The 14,017-nt window shown below is 30.9% G+C and overlaps 2 protein-coding genes across 2 annotated transcripts in view; one reads left to right on the top strand and one right to left on the bottom strand.

Moving 5' to 3' along the window:
- Positions 1 to 3,844, bottom strand: part of LOC112210877 (uncharacterized) — a gene marked incomplete in the record, with an annotated part of 12,792 nt that extends 8,948 nt beyond the window's left edge. The window contains 2 exon segments of the mRNA XM_067049371.1: positions 1 to 36; positions 3,632 to 3,844. Of these exon segments, the coding sequence (XP_066905472.1) occupies positions 1 to 36; positions 3,632 to 3,825 (230 nt within the window).
- Positions 3,845 to 11,958: 8,114 nt separating this feature from the next.
- Positions 11,959 to 14,017, top strand: part of LOC106684778 (uncharacterized) — a 102,636-nt gene continuing 100,577 nt past the window's right edge. Inside the window, exon 1 of the mRNA XM_067049370.1 lies at positions 11,959 to 12,081. Coding sequence (XP_066905471.1) covers positions 11,979 to 12,081 — 103 coding nt within the window. The 5' untranslated portion in view covers positions 11,959 to 11,978. The remainder of the gene's footprint in view (positions 12,082 to 14,017) is intronic.

Raw genomic sequence — 14,017 nt, 5'->3', positions numbered from 1 at the left:
ATAAATTCCAGCAATAGCTCTAGGTAAAACTTTAATCTAAAAAAATCAATAAATAACATTTATTACTTTATATTTAATGTTTTTTTTTGTTTTTTTTTTATCATTATATAACTTTACTGTCCATCTTTTACCTGTTTTTGTATAAGCTAGAAATATCAGTTAAATATAATCTCATACTCCTACCTTATACTAACTTTTATTATATAATTTTTCAAAACCATTGTACCTCTATTCAGTTTTGTATATTTTCTTTCCTTCACTATATTATATTTATTGTGATCATTCTTTTAATTTGATTGCATTTTATCGATGTATATTTTATATCATACCCCCCTTATTATCATTTAAGTTTATACCTATATTAAATGTTTTCTTATATTTCCTAATATTATCTTACTTTAATATTATTTTATATCTTTTTGCTTTCAAACTACCAATGTGTAGTTTCTCAACATTCCTGTATCATCTTACACCAAATTTATTGTGATGAATGTGAGGGTTATTAATGTTGCATTTTATCGTTCAATAAAGTTAGTGTAGTATATGGCGGTTTACGGTACCCGATGTACTACTCAACCTGATTATGGATGTCCCGTTTAGGGGTTATGTGTAAAAAACAAAATTAAAATATAATTTGTTATTTTAATAAAGTAATAGCTAATTAGTAAGAGTTTACAATCGTGTTGAGTATGGTAGAAACTAATTTTTATAATTATTCGCAAATGTATGTTCTTTGGGCTTAATTTTAAGGATCGTGGTCCTTTACTGAAACTCATACCAATATTGTTGTATTCTCTTCCAAAAACAAGAAAATCTTTCACTCTTAATAGACTAATAGACATTATTGGGCGTTTTCCTCCGCAGACAAGACATCTCTCCCTTTCATCTCCCTAGGGAGCAATAAGGAAGAGAAAGTTTCCGCCCTCTTCTAGACCCTGACATCCAATGGGTACCCAGAACATGCGCTGCAACCAATCAGCTATATGGTCGAAGAGTTTCACCTATTGTATTGCCCTGTCTAACCTCTAATACTTCATAGCTTTCGCTTCGTTCGACTTCTTGCGAACGAAAAATAAATCCTAGTTTTTTTTTATGTCTTATCGAAGAAATTAGAAATGTATGTATGATGCATTCTTCTAATAGTTGTATGAGAATGTATACATAATAATAGTTTATAGCCATTTTGTATTTAACCACTTAAATACAAATTTTTAAATTGGAATATATGAAACGTAGGTAATGATGAAGTCCCTCTCATCAGCCATCTTGAAACCCTTTTTTATAACCTTCTCTATCTTAGGTGTTGATTTTATGGTGGAATCTTGGAGGGAGTGGGTACACTTCCAGGGCGAGTGACGCCAGAAGGCTATTCCTTTCGTAGGCGTGCCAGATGACACGCCTACGAAAGGAATAGCCTTATTTAATATTTGACAGTTAAGAGTTGTTAGTTGCTGCCGAACCCCGATATGCCAGAAGTGGTCAAGCAGGAGGATTAAAAAGGTTTAGAGTTACTCAAAGCGTGCTATATTTTGTAGTTGATTTTGAATTACTATTAATTCTTAGTTACTTTTTTGTTGTATACATTAAATATTCTAAGAAACTATGTTTATAGTTTGTTTTTTTAATAAAAAACTTTAGCTTTACATCAGAAACAATTATTTATTTGTACCAAACTTAATATTTTTAATGTTTTTCTTAAAAGAAATCAATTTTTTATTAACTCTTCCTACATAAGCGTAATTGAAAAATTAACCTAGTTAATTCAATTACGATGTATTATTCATTCCTTACTTTTTTGAACAATAAATATATTTTGGTATCTTTCATATTCACATTGAAATGAGTCTGGACAGAAGCTCGAATTTTCCTTGTGCGACTCAATGGAATTATTACTTATAGATATACCAAATTATTAGAAATAACATATCATGCAACTTTTACTCTTTTCATATTTACTATTAAATGAACGGTTTTAGAGATAATAACATTAATGTGCGAAATCCCTATTAACTTTAACGTAAGGTTGCTATCAAGAGGCGTGGACTAATCCCCACTCCGTAGTGTCATATATGCTTAGGAGAGTTGGGTTATGGCACTCTTCTGGTGGAATATGCAAATGAAATTTTTTATTTCCTGACAATGGCGTGGTAGCCGAAACTTAGAACATTTTGTCCATTAATTAATATTGGTGAAATAATTATTCATTTAAATTTAACTACGTTAATAATATCCCTTTAATTGCTTCCCAAACTCTCCAATCCCATATCACAGCCCTCGAAGAATGGTTGGAGAATTGGAGGATTAAAATTAATCTCAACAAATCCCATCAAATCACTTTTACCCTTCGTCGTAAACCTTCCGACTGCCCTACAGTTCTAAAGGCCTATTTGGACTTACGGAGTTGTCCTTTTGGGCTCCACTAAACCATCGAATAACTTTCTTATTCCTATCTTTACAATCCGAAATTCTCAATGGTACTTACTAAGTCACAAATAAAATCATATATAAAGACTTTAATGTTCCATATGTAACCGATCTAGCCCGAACCAGATATCATTCCTTCTATAATAAACTTCTTAACAACCCAAACCCACTAGTTTCTAACCTTGCTCCCTCTTTCATTCCTGACAATCCTCCGCTACGCCTAAAAAGAAGATGAACAACGTTTAACGTAACGTAGAACATTTTGTTAATTAATTAATATTGGTGAAATAATTTTACCTTTAAATTTAACTACGTTAATAATAACCCTTTAATTGCATCTCAAACTCTTCAATCCCATATCACAGCCCTCGAAGAATGGTGTCCTAATTGGAGGATTAAAATTAATCTCATCAAATCACTTTTATCACCTTCATCGTAAACCTTCTGGCTGCCCTTCTGACGGTTTAGTGTAGCGAAAAGGACAACTTCGTAAGTCCAAATAAACCTTTAGACCTGTAGGTCAGTCGGAAAAGGAAAAATGTCTGTAATTTTGATTTTTTAATACGTTTCTTGGGCTTGGGTTGACATTAAAAATCTATGTTTGCGACCTTGGCAGACAACTGGAAGTTTCTTTTATTAAAGAAATGCACAAACATTGTCTTTAATTTATATTCCATGCTCAGTATCCAAGAAATCAACAACCGCACCAATAACTTTATTCAAGTCAGTAATAAATAAGGAATGAAGAAGTGAGTGAAATGTTGTTTGTGAAATGTTAACCTAAGTAACTCTACACTCATGTCTTTCAATGGATTCTGGTGGTGAACTGTTTGAAAAGACGATGGTAAAAAGTTACCATGAAGAAGTATACTGGAGAGAGTAAGCTGATAGGAAAAGTGAAGCCGAAAAGGTGGTGTTTATGATGAACTACAGTAGCGCGAGCAGGAGCCAATCACTGCCTTCTGTTCCAGTTCAGATCTCAATGGCGGACATTCCTGTTAACCTTAACATAATTCTAAATTCGTCTCAAGGATTTGGTCAAATCCACTTCATTTCGGCTTCACTTTTTCATTGAAGAAGAGTAGATTATGACATCCTCTTGTTACACTAGTATACTTAGTGTATGTGTTAGTATAGTACACGCCCACCCGCCATCTTAGAGTGACGCTTAAACTGTAACTTCATTGGCTATTCAACTAAAACTCACATGTTAACTGTCCTCTCCAGACTCGCAGTGTGATCTTTCGGCGTATCTCTGTATTGTGAGACGTACTCCAACGCCTGTGGTGTGTGGGAGTAAATTTGTTCGCATATTTTTAATAAGTCGTCTCCTTCCCTAATAAGATCCTCTTCGTTTAGAACTTTATCTTCTAAGTCTTCATTAGAAGAGTCATCATCCATCGTAATATATATCTGAATAAACGAACATCTGAGTGTGTCCATGACAACCAGAATTATTACATTTCAAGTATTCAAATGACTGAAAATTGTATTATTATTTTTTTTACGTTTCCTAGAGAAATCCCATTAAATAACCTTTACCCTTCGTCGTAAACCTACCGACTGCCCTACAGTTTCATTTAATAATGTTAGTCTTACCCCTGCCGAACAGATTCGCTAACTTGGACAAATGATTAACCTGGAATGCTCACAGACAAACGGTCAAAACTTCCAACACATCACAAAAGACTGTTCTACATGACTGTAATAAGGCCAATCTGGACATATGGAGTTGAGCTTTGGGGCTCCATTAAACCTTCGAATTCCTCTCGTATCCAATCCTTACAATCCAAAATTCTTCGTAAAATCCTCAATGCTCCTTACTTTGTTACAAATAAAATCATACATAAAGACCTTAATGTTCCCTATGTAACCGATCTATTCCGAACCAGATATCACTCCTTCCATTACAAACTCCCTAACCACTCAAACCCCCTAGTTTCTAACCTTGCATCCTCTTCCATTCCTGATAATTCTTCGAGGCGCTTGAAAAGAAGATGGCCATGAGACCTGCTAATATAAAATGTCATTTGAGAGCTACCAATGGGTAGTTGCTCTACACGCCTGTAACACTCCAATTTAACTAAGATCAAATTTACTGAATGTATTATATAATATACAGTTGATATTTAAAAAAAAAAGTTTCCTAGATGAACAAATCGTATAAAAATGAAGGTTTGGTGCACTAAAGATTCATTCTATGTAAGGTTAGTGGTCTGAACAAAGGTTTGGCAGATTTTGTAGGTCCACTCAGCCCTGAAATGGTTACTCGGTGATTAAGCAGGCTGTTGCCTGCTTAATAACTTAGCTGCTTCCAGGAGTGTTACAAGACTTATTTATTCAAATTATAATTGATTACTGCTCATTTTAATCTGTTATCATTACTTCTGTTGACAGTTTTGCTAACCGTAATTTAATTTGAGTTGCTTCATATCGAAAGGTATCCTGGTGGCTTTAGGCCTATTTGGAAACTTATGTAAATAATGGACGCCACAATCAAATACGTTGTTTCTGTTTCATACAACTTTTCAATTTTTAACTAAACTGTTTACATATTCACACACCCTCACCATTTTGCCAAAAATCAATTATTTGGAATCAGTGGACCTTAAAATGCGTATTTTTGTTGAAAACCCAATTCGAAATTTAATACTTTAATCTTTTTACTATGTACTCCATAGATAAATTAATATACAGACAGATAGAGTTCTGCAAAACAATAAATTTGCTGTGAGATGTTGATAGTAGATCAATATGAGAAGAATATGGTCGTGGGTGCTGTCAGCAAAGCACACAAATAAACAAAACTTATGTATGTACTTGTGCCAACGTTTCGGCCTGAATTTCAGGCCTTCATCAGGGATGAAAAACAAAACGAGATAACAACCTTAATTCAGAGAAACGTAAAAATAAAAATAAAGTAATAACAAAAAGCTTCTTTATAATATTCTTCTCTATAATAAGCTTCTTTATTTATATTTATGATATAAAATATTCTTTATTATAAATATCAGCTACTATGTATTTAATTTATTTTTATGTATATTTCCAAGATTGTGAGTAATTATTATTTGTATGCTTCTCTGAATTAAGTTTGTTATTTCGTTTCGTTTTTGAGTCCTGATGAAGGCCTTAAATTCAGGTCGAGACGTCGGCACAAATAAATTAGTTTAGTTTATTTGTGTATCTTTGCTGACCGCACCTCCAACCATCTTCTCAAGTAAATTTGCGATTTAAATCTATCAACTATTTTGATATTTTTCACTTAATATATTTACATAAGTAAGTTAAAGGTTTCGTCGTTGTCCTGTGGATAATTTGAAAAACTTAAACTATTTTATATTCTAATTCCTATCTTGAACCTTGAAGTTATACCAATGATTACCTTAAAAATGTTATGAGAATGTTAAATGTAACGCTTTAAACATTTTAAATCGAATAATCAAATTTTATAATTTGTGGCCTCATAAAAAAAAGCAGAAACTTAGTGATGTTACAAATCCCTTGACTTAACAAAGAACAAAAAGTTCAGTTTAGCCAAAGAAGTAGAACTGGCGCAGTCATGAACGATTCATTAATTACACGGTCGAAGAATCCGGTACCGCATTGGCCGCAGCCCCCACCCCTCCTCCTGCTAGTTTGTAAGAGTTCTACTTCTTCTAATGTTTAAGTAGTATGTTCCCTCTATTATTTTTTATTTTTACAACTTTTAATAAACACTATACAAGTTCATTTAATTTGAGTATAACGGTTAGGTTAGTTTGGGTCTATATTATTATTATAGATATTATTTCATAAAATATTATTTTTTATTCACTGGTCTTATCTACTTAATGAAATGTCTTTGTCACAACACTCACTCGAAAATTTCTTTATCACTGTATCTCAAAATATGGCAGTGCTTCCTATGGTATAGATGTATAATAAACCCAGGTTTGAAAAAAATTTGACTATTAAGTGGCTTATAAACTAATATTTGAAATACCTTTAAATGAGTAGTTTTGTAAAATTTCTAAAAAAAATATAAGATTGTGGCCCCTTATTTAAAAGATAATAAAATTCTCTACTATAGTAAACTAAACTCATCTAAATCGGACCATTAGTCTTCACTAATGGTCCGATTTAGATGAGTTTAGTACCAATCTTCATTTGTACTTTATAAATATTCAGTGCAGGTTTCCATGGAAACTCGTTATATCTTTATCTTAACATAAAAAAGAATGTATGTATACCATTCATCCACTGACTTGTTGATAACTATATCTCTGAAACTACTATGGTCCCAACGCTAAAATTAGTAATGGTGATTCATTTTATACTCTTTTTATGTAATGAGGTTGAATTTAAAATAATTCGCACTCTAAGTGGCTTATAAACAAATGTTTGTAATACCCAAAAAAAGAGCAGTTTTTCGAAACACTAAAAAAATTAAGAAGATTGTAGGTTCCTTATTTGAAAGATAGTGAAATTGTCAACTATACTATACTAAACTCGTCTAATTCGGACCATTAGTAAAGATTTGTACTTTAAATGCTGATTTTTCTTTTGTAAATATTCTGTGCTGGTTTCCATTGAAACCCGTTTCATCTTTATCTTAACATATAAAAGAATATATGCCAGTCATCCACTGAATTGTTGATCACTGTAGCTCAAAACTACAATTGCTATGACGCTAAAATTATTAATGGTGGTTCACCTAATTTTTTTTTGTAATGAGGCTGGGTTTAAGAAAATTGGATGCTAAGTGGCTTAAAAAAATTAATATTAGATAAAAAAAGAATGAAAACTATATATCAACTATTACTTAACAGGCTCATTAAAAAAAAAAACAACTAATATTACTTTCCCTGAAGATTGGCCTACCTCTGACAACTATTGATCACCCTACAACATTCCCGATTAAAGTACACGAGGAAGGGTCCTCACTCCTAATCCTGGTCGGTCTAAGCTGCCTCTAGTAAGATGACAGGCCTCAAAAACTCTTGAGAAGGAAGGTGGGAGAAGTTTAGCTTTCTGTTATGAGTGGTCCAAATACTGACCAAGCTCCAGGTTGCTTAACTTTGCAAGCGCCTTAACCCATATATTACATTATAAGAGAAAAAATTAATAATAAAATTACACAAAAAATATGTGAATAAAACAAGAAGGGCAAAATGTTCATATTTATGGATTCCATTTTCATTGCATGTGTGTACAATTCTGAACTCATACAGGGCTTGTTAGAAACTGTAACGGCCACTAATTAACATCAACTTATTTAAAAATGAAGATGGTCGGCCTGTTGCTAGGTGACGCCTTAGCAACGGTTTAACAACCCTTAGCAACAATTTATTTTATAATTCAACAGATGAATACATTTTTTTTTCTAAAATAAAATAAAATTCCAAAATAAAGAGAAATAATACAAATAAAATTATTATTATTGTTACATAATAATGTAATTAAATTAACTACTAATACTAAATAAATACTATTCACTGAATATTCGTAAATTAATTATAAGATATAGCGTTAACAATAGTATTTAAAAATGCTGGTTATTTCTATTTGTATTGTCATTGTATTTAATTATGTTTGTGCAGCTATTGCTGGTTTTAATATTTTTTTTTTTAAACTAACCCCTTCCCTATTCCCCCCCCCCCAGTTGATTAAAATCGTGTTCGGTACGGCATGAACTCGTTATCAAAGACAAAGTTGTTAATTTTTTTTAGCGGATCGTATCAGTTATTTTCCACAACTATCATTTCAAATCTCTTCCCAGATTAGAAGTAAGCGAGAAAACTTAAAAGTAGATATTAAATATCTTCAGTGAAGATATTTAAGAGAAAATATTTAATATCTTACGATATTTTTGTTAATATTTTTTAAGGCTGAATAAACTTTATAACCAAAAAATGTTATATATAGTACAAGAGCACTAGAGAAGAAAAAAGGCAATTATTTCACCTCAATTTCTGATTACTTTAATGAAAACTATCTATAATTACTAGTCAAAATTGATGAGTCTGCCAAGTATTAGTAAGGAGAATTAAAACTAGCGGCTGTTTCAAAACTTTAAAACAAATTCATTTTCATTCATAACTCTATATCATTAAAACTACCAACTATAAAAACCCTAAGAGAACATCATTTAAAGTAGAGTAAATTTTCTATAATATGAGCTCTAATACACATATTAACGTTAAATAGTTCTTGAGGTATAACTTTTTAAAAAACAGCATTTAATAAAAAACTTAACGGAAAAATCAGAAGTTAAGGAATTAATCATAGAGAAGTCGATATATCAAAAATCATTTGACGTACAGATATCTATTAGCACTCAAATTAAAGCTAGTTTAATGTACTATAAATTAGTTTATGATGTTTATCTTCGTTGGAGTTGTAGTTTTCATGATATTTGCTCAAATAAATTCATTTACAGTTGATCGGACAAATTTTCATATGCAAAATACCATAAAATACCATATAAAACAAAAGTTTTATATTCATATGAAAATACCATAAAAACTACTACCTCTACGAAAATACTTGACATAAACTACATTTTAGTAAGTGAAATTAACTTTATGTTGAGTGCTGTCAGACATATGTACGTTTTGTGGTTCCTGAGTTATATTTTTTCAAAAATTCGAACAACCTGAAACTAACATTTTGTGAATTTAATTTGTGAAATATGAAACATATTACTCTTACGCAGATAAACGTAGATTAACTAGCTTTAGTTTGAGTGCTGGCTGACATCTGTACGTCTTATGGTTTCTGAGATATAGATTTCTCAAAATAAACTCACTAACTACTGATTTTTCAGTACATATTTTTATGAAATATTATTTTTTAAAAAGCTATATCTCAGAAACTATTGAACGTGAATAGCTTTATTAGGGCTCATATTTTAGCAAATTCTTTAAATAATGTTCTCTTAGGTTTTCTAGTGTTGTTCGGGAGTTTTAAAGGTAAAGAGCTCCGAATGAAATTTGTTTTTAACGTTTTCATTCAGCCGCCATTTTGTATTCTCCCTACCTATACTTGGCAGACTCATCAATTTAAAGTAGTGATTGTAAATAGTTTCATTAAAGTAATAAAAAATTGGAGTGAAATAACTGCCTCTTATTTTTCCCGGTACTCCAACCAAACGAAGGTTAAGACGAGGTGTTTCTAGAATGATCTTTTAATTACCTAAATAGATTTTTTTTTTTTTTAGTATAAAAATCTTCGTTCACCATAAAAATGTTGATTTTTTTTCGCACCTGTACGTCAAAAAATATTCTCACTATAATTGTCTGATTTAAAGGTAAGATAAGTAGACAAACATTGTAAGATATAGACTTGGAGAGTATTCATTAGGCGGACAGGGGCTAACCTAGTGATATTTAAATTTGTTATATTTAAGCGTTAATTGAAATTTATAATTTTCACATGACAAATCGAAAAATGTCGATAAAGTTTTGAATTTTACTTTACGAAAATACAAATTAATTTGTAATTTCAAAAAAAGAAAAAAAAATCGGTTTATTTTATAACTCCGGTTATATTTGTTTAATTAGGTCCGGTTTGTACCATTTTGTGCAATTTAGATGCTCCTACGCAAGCCATCCACAAATTTCTTGTAGATGGGAACATTTTTATTACTATGGAAATTAATATTGAAGGGTATTTTGTGATGCAAAAAAAAGGAATAACAATTATTTTAAACAAGAAAATTTTTTTTTTCCCACGAAAAGGCCTTGAAGATCACGCGCATATCATAATTCTAATGCTTCTTCTTCTTCTATTTGTCCCTCATGAGCTCTTCGTGTTTACGTTTTCTTTCGTCAAACCACGAAGGCTCTTTTTGGAGCGCTTCTTTCCAACAAGAAGCTTCACTTTCTTGAACATCCTTCTGTACTCATCTCTGTCTAAACAATCCCGCTCCGTCAGCCCCACATGTTCCATACCATCCCTAACTTGCTTGAGATATCCCGTTGAATTTTTGTGACAGTGGATTCGTTGAAAAATTCTATGGTTTAGTCTTTCAGGTTTCATCCTCATCATGATTTCTTACCCTAACGTCCAGTCTCTAGGTCTGTTGTTACTTCATAGGTTTCTTGATTTGACCTCAACCTGTATCCTTCAGGTGTTAGGTCCGTAGATCCTTCTAAGAATTCTTCTTCCTATTTTCATAAGCCCCTCTAGGCTGGGAAGATACGAGGTTTCCGTTCTATAGAATATCACTGACTTGATGTCCCTGTTATAATGTTGTATCTTAGCTTAAATATACATGTTCTTCTTGTTATAAAAATTCAAGAGAATATTTTTTATATTTTTTTTCCCTTATCATACCTCCAGTTATATATCTCATTCCTATTTACTTTGTATATTTATGTGTCTTATTTTTATTATCTATTTTCTATTCTTTAACTCTTTCAACCTTCTTTATTTTCTAAGGTCATTAACTTAATTTGATACATCAAAGTTTAAACTTTTATACTACAGACTATTATGTATAAGTCGATTTATTAATAAATTATATTTTTATTTAAATTACTTTTAACTATTTAACGCATTAGCGTCTTTATTACCACAGTTTCTGTTTGTCAAATTGTGATAGTAAAATTAATTAATCCACTAGGAGATAATAACCTTTAATTCAAAATTTTAAACTTGGATACATCAAATTACGCTCTTGGTAATGACCTGTGAACCTAAATTTTAGGGAAAAATAACTAAAAAAAAAAATAGGGGACTATAGTCCCATATTCACGTATTTTAATAAACCTTATAATTAGTCAAACTTTTAATTTCACAAAGGAAATTATGTTATTATCTAAATGGCTGAAAAAAATTGCTTTACCCTGTTTTTATTTTATTATCATAGTATTATAAAATATTCAAATTGGAAGTTTTTAACCTCAAAATATTTTATTGAAATTGACTTACCAGACTTCCTAAAAAGAAAATCCAAAATAAAAATTGATAATTTTTGATTTATGTGAAAATTCGTATTGAATTAACCGGAATTAATTTTTTCTAAAAATAAATTCATTGGTCTAGTTAGCGGGTAGTTACTTTTTTTCTAACCTATAAAACAGAAAATAAACATAAGTTAATAAATGCATCTTGTGAAAAAATACGTAATTAAAATTGAGTACTACCTTTTTTCTACTGTGGGTATTTGAAGGTCTGAGTAAAATACGTATGTGAAATACTATGTATTGAGATGCTCCTTCTGTGGAAACTCTTGCTATAATATTTGGAGGAGGGGGCCTCCACGAGTTGATGAAGCAATAATCGGTATGTGAATAAAAAATTAAATTTAAAAATAAATGCCATGAATGATTTCAGGAAATCGATGTAACACGTCGCTTCTACAGACCTTCTTTTTTTTTTTTTTTTTTTAAATCTGATGAATTTTATTTTATTATGACCCAATTCCTTTTCTGTGCTGTTTAATCGAAGTTAATTCTGAGCGATAGCCTCTGATGGAAATTCGCGAAATGCGATATGACTTAGAGAAAGAGGCCACCAGAGGGCGCAGCAGCTGAGACTCGGCTGTCTCGCTCAGTCAGTAGTTCACGATGTACGGCGAGAACAAGAGTGTCATCCTCCTCTTCAGGTTAGGGCTCTTCGTCGGTCTTCTGACCGCCGTGGTAACTGTCATCTACCTCACTCCTGTACCTGGTGAGTACCTTGTCAATCAGTATCTGGTCGAGTGACCTGTTTCAGCTTATTCCTCATCTAAATCTCCTTGTTTATGTAGAACTTGCCGACTGTTTGGTAGTGTATAATAGTGACAGTGGAATTGTAAATAAAATTATACATCGAATCCACTATGAACTTTAGTAATATTCTTGAATAAAATGTATATATAACCATGATGGGTCCAGAACAAAAAAAGAAAGTTACAGTATTATCTTATATAAATTTTTTTTTCAAATTGAAACAAAACTTTTTATTCCTACTTTTAATTTTTCATAAACAGTTATTTATTGAAGAACATCGTTGACCGTAGTTTAGTGTACTATTTTGTGCTTTAAACAAGGAAATTGATGTTCTAGGCTTTTATCAAATTTCATTGTTATTATTATTTCATTCATATTACTCTTATTAGTTATAGTATTGACATTGAAATTAAGAAATAAACTTTTAAAAATAATGAAATTTTGATTTTGATTATGCATAAAAATGTATAAACATTCTTCGAAAAACATATGATTTCTTCCAATCATATATTTTAGTTTTTTATCAAGTTTGATGTTATGATATAATTCTTTATTAATTAATTTATTTGTAGTCATAAAAAATCCTGGACGTTTCGGGGTGTAATTTCCCTATCTTCCCGAATACAATTATTCCGTAATATTTAATTTAGATTTAAATATTTGTATTCATCATTTTTTGAATTTTTATTTAAAGCAATATATTTACCACTTATTTATAGGCAATTTTCAAACTTCTGAACAAAAACTATATTTAATATATATTCTAATCATATCAACAAGTATGGACATATTTCATAATTTATTCTTGCAAGTATTTTGAATGTCAAAATCCTCCAGAATTGGCTGTAATATCTTTCTTAAAATGGGCATAAAAATAATGAAGTCTTAAGGTGTTATAAATTACTTTAATGTAAATAAATTAGTTAATAGTCAAATAAACTGTGGAAGGAAACCAAGTTAAATAAGAACATTTTAACTTAGTTTTGTATCTGTCTGTATTCAGCAATTCACCAAAGATTGTTTTTCTTTACTGCCATAATCCATATCTTTCAATATTACTGCATTGAATAAATATTTTATTATTCCTCACTGTTGACTAAATTATAAAAAATGGAAATTAGAAATCAATAAAGGAAAAGAAAAGTAAACAAATTTAGAAAAACAAAAATGGATTGGTAATAAAGAGATTAAAAATGTTTGTTGACAAATCCTTTTTGATATGGACACTGTAACCTATTTTTTAATATTTACCTAACCTATGGGTTTTACATATTATTATTTTATTGCGTTTGTATTTCAATATTTTATTTCTTTATTACTTGAAATTTAAAATTGTATTTAAACTAAAAATACAATAAGTAAACGTGATTAAGTTATTATTAAATGAAAGATTTGTTTATGAAATTACCTTTTAATAGGTCCAATAATATTAATGTATTTCTACTTTAGAAGGTCTCGAGTCCATGTTCTTTTCAGGCGTCTCGGAGGATTATCGGGAATACATGGAGTAAATTTTCTGTAACATCATTATGGCTGATACAGGCGTGTAGAGTTTCGACCCATTGGTTGTACTCTAATAACGTTTTTACATTAGAAGGTCTCGTGGTCATCTTCTTTTCAGGCGCCTCGAAGGATTATCAGGAATGGAAGAGCAAGCGAGGTTAGAAAATAGTCTATTAGGGTGGTTATGAACGTTATGGTCTTTATGGATGATTTTATTTGTGACAAAGTAAGGAGCATCGAGGGTTTTGGATTTTAAGGATTGGATACCATAACATCTATTGAAGAATAGTGTCAAAACTGGAGAATCAAAATAAATCCTGACAAATCTCATCAGATCACCTTTACTCTCCGTCGTAAACCTCTACCCTCCTGCCCTACTGTATCCTTTCTAA

This window comes from Halyomorpha halys, unplaced genomic scaffold (assembly GCF_000696795.3).
Source record: "Halyomorpha halys isolate HHAL.00 unplaced genomic scaffold, Hhal_1.1 Scaffold614.1, whole genome shotgun sequence".
Lineage (NCBI taxonomy): Eukaryota > Metazoa > Arthropoda > Insecta > Hemiptera > Pentatomidae > Halyomorpha > Halyomorpha halys.
This window is presented reverse-complemented; position numbering and strand designations above follow the sequence as displayed.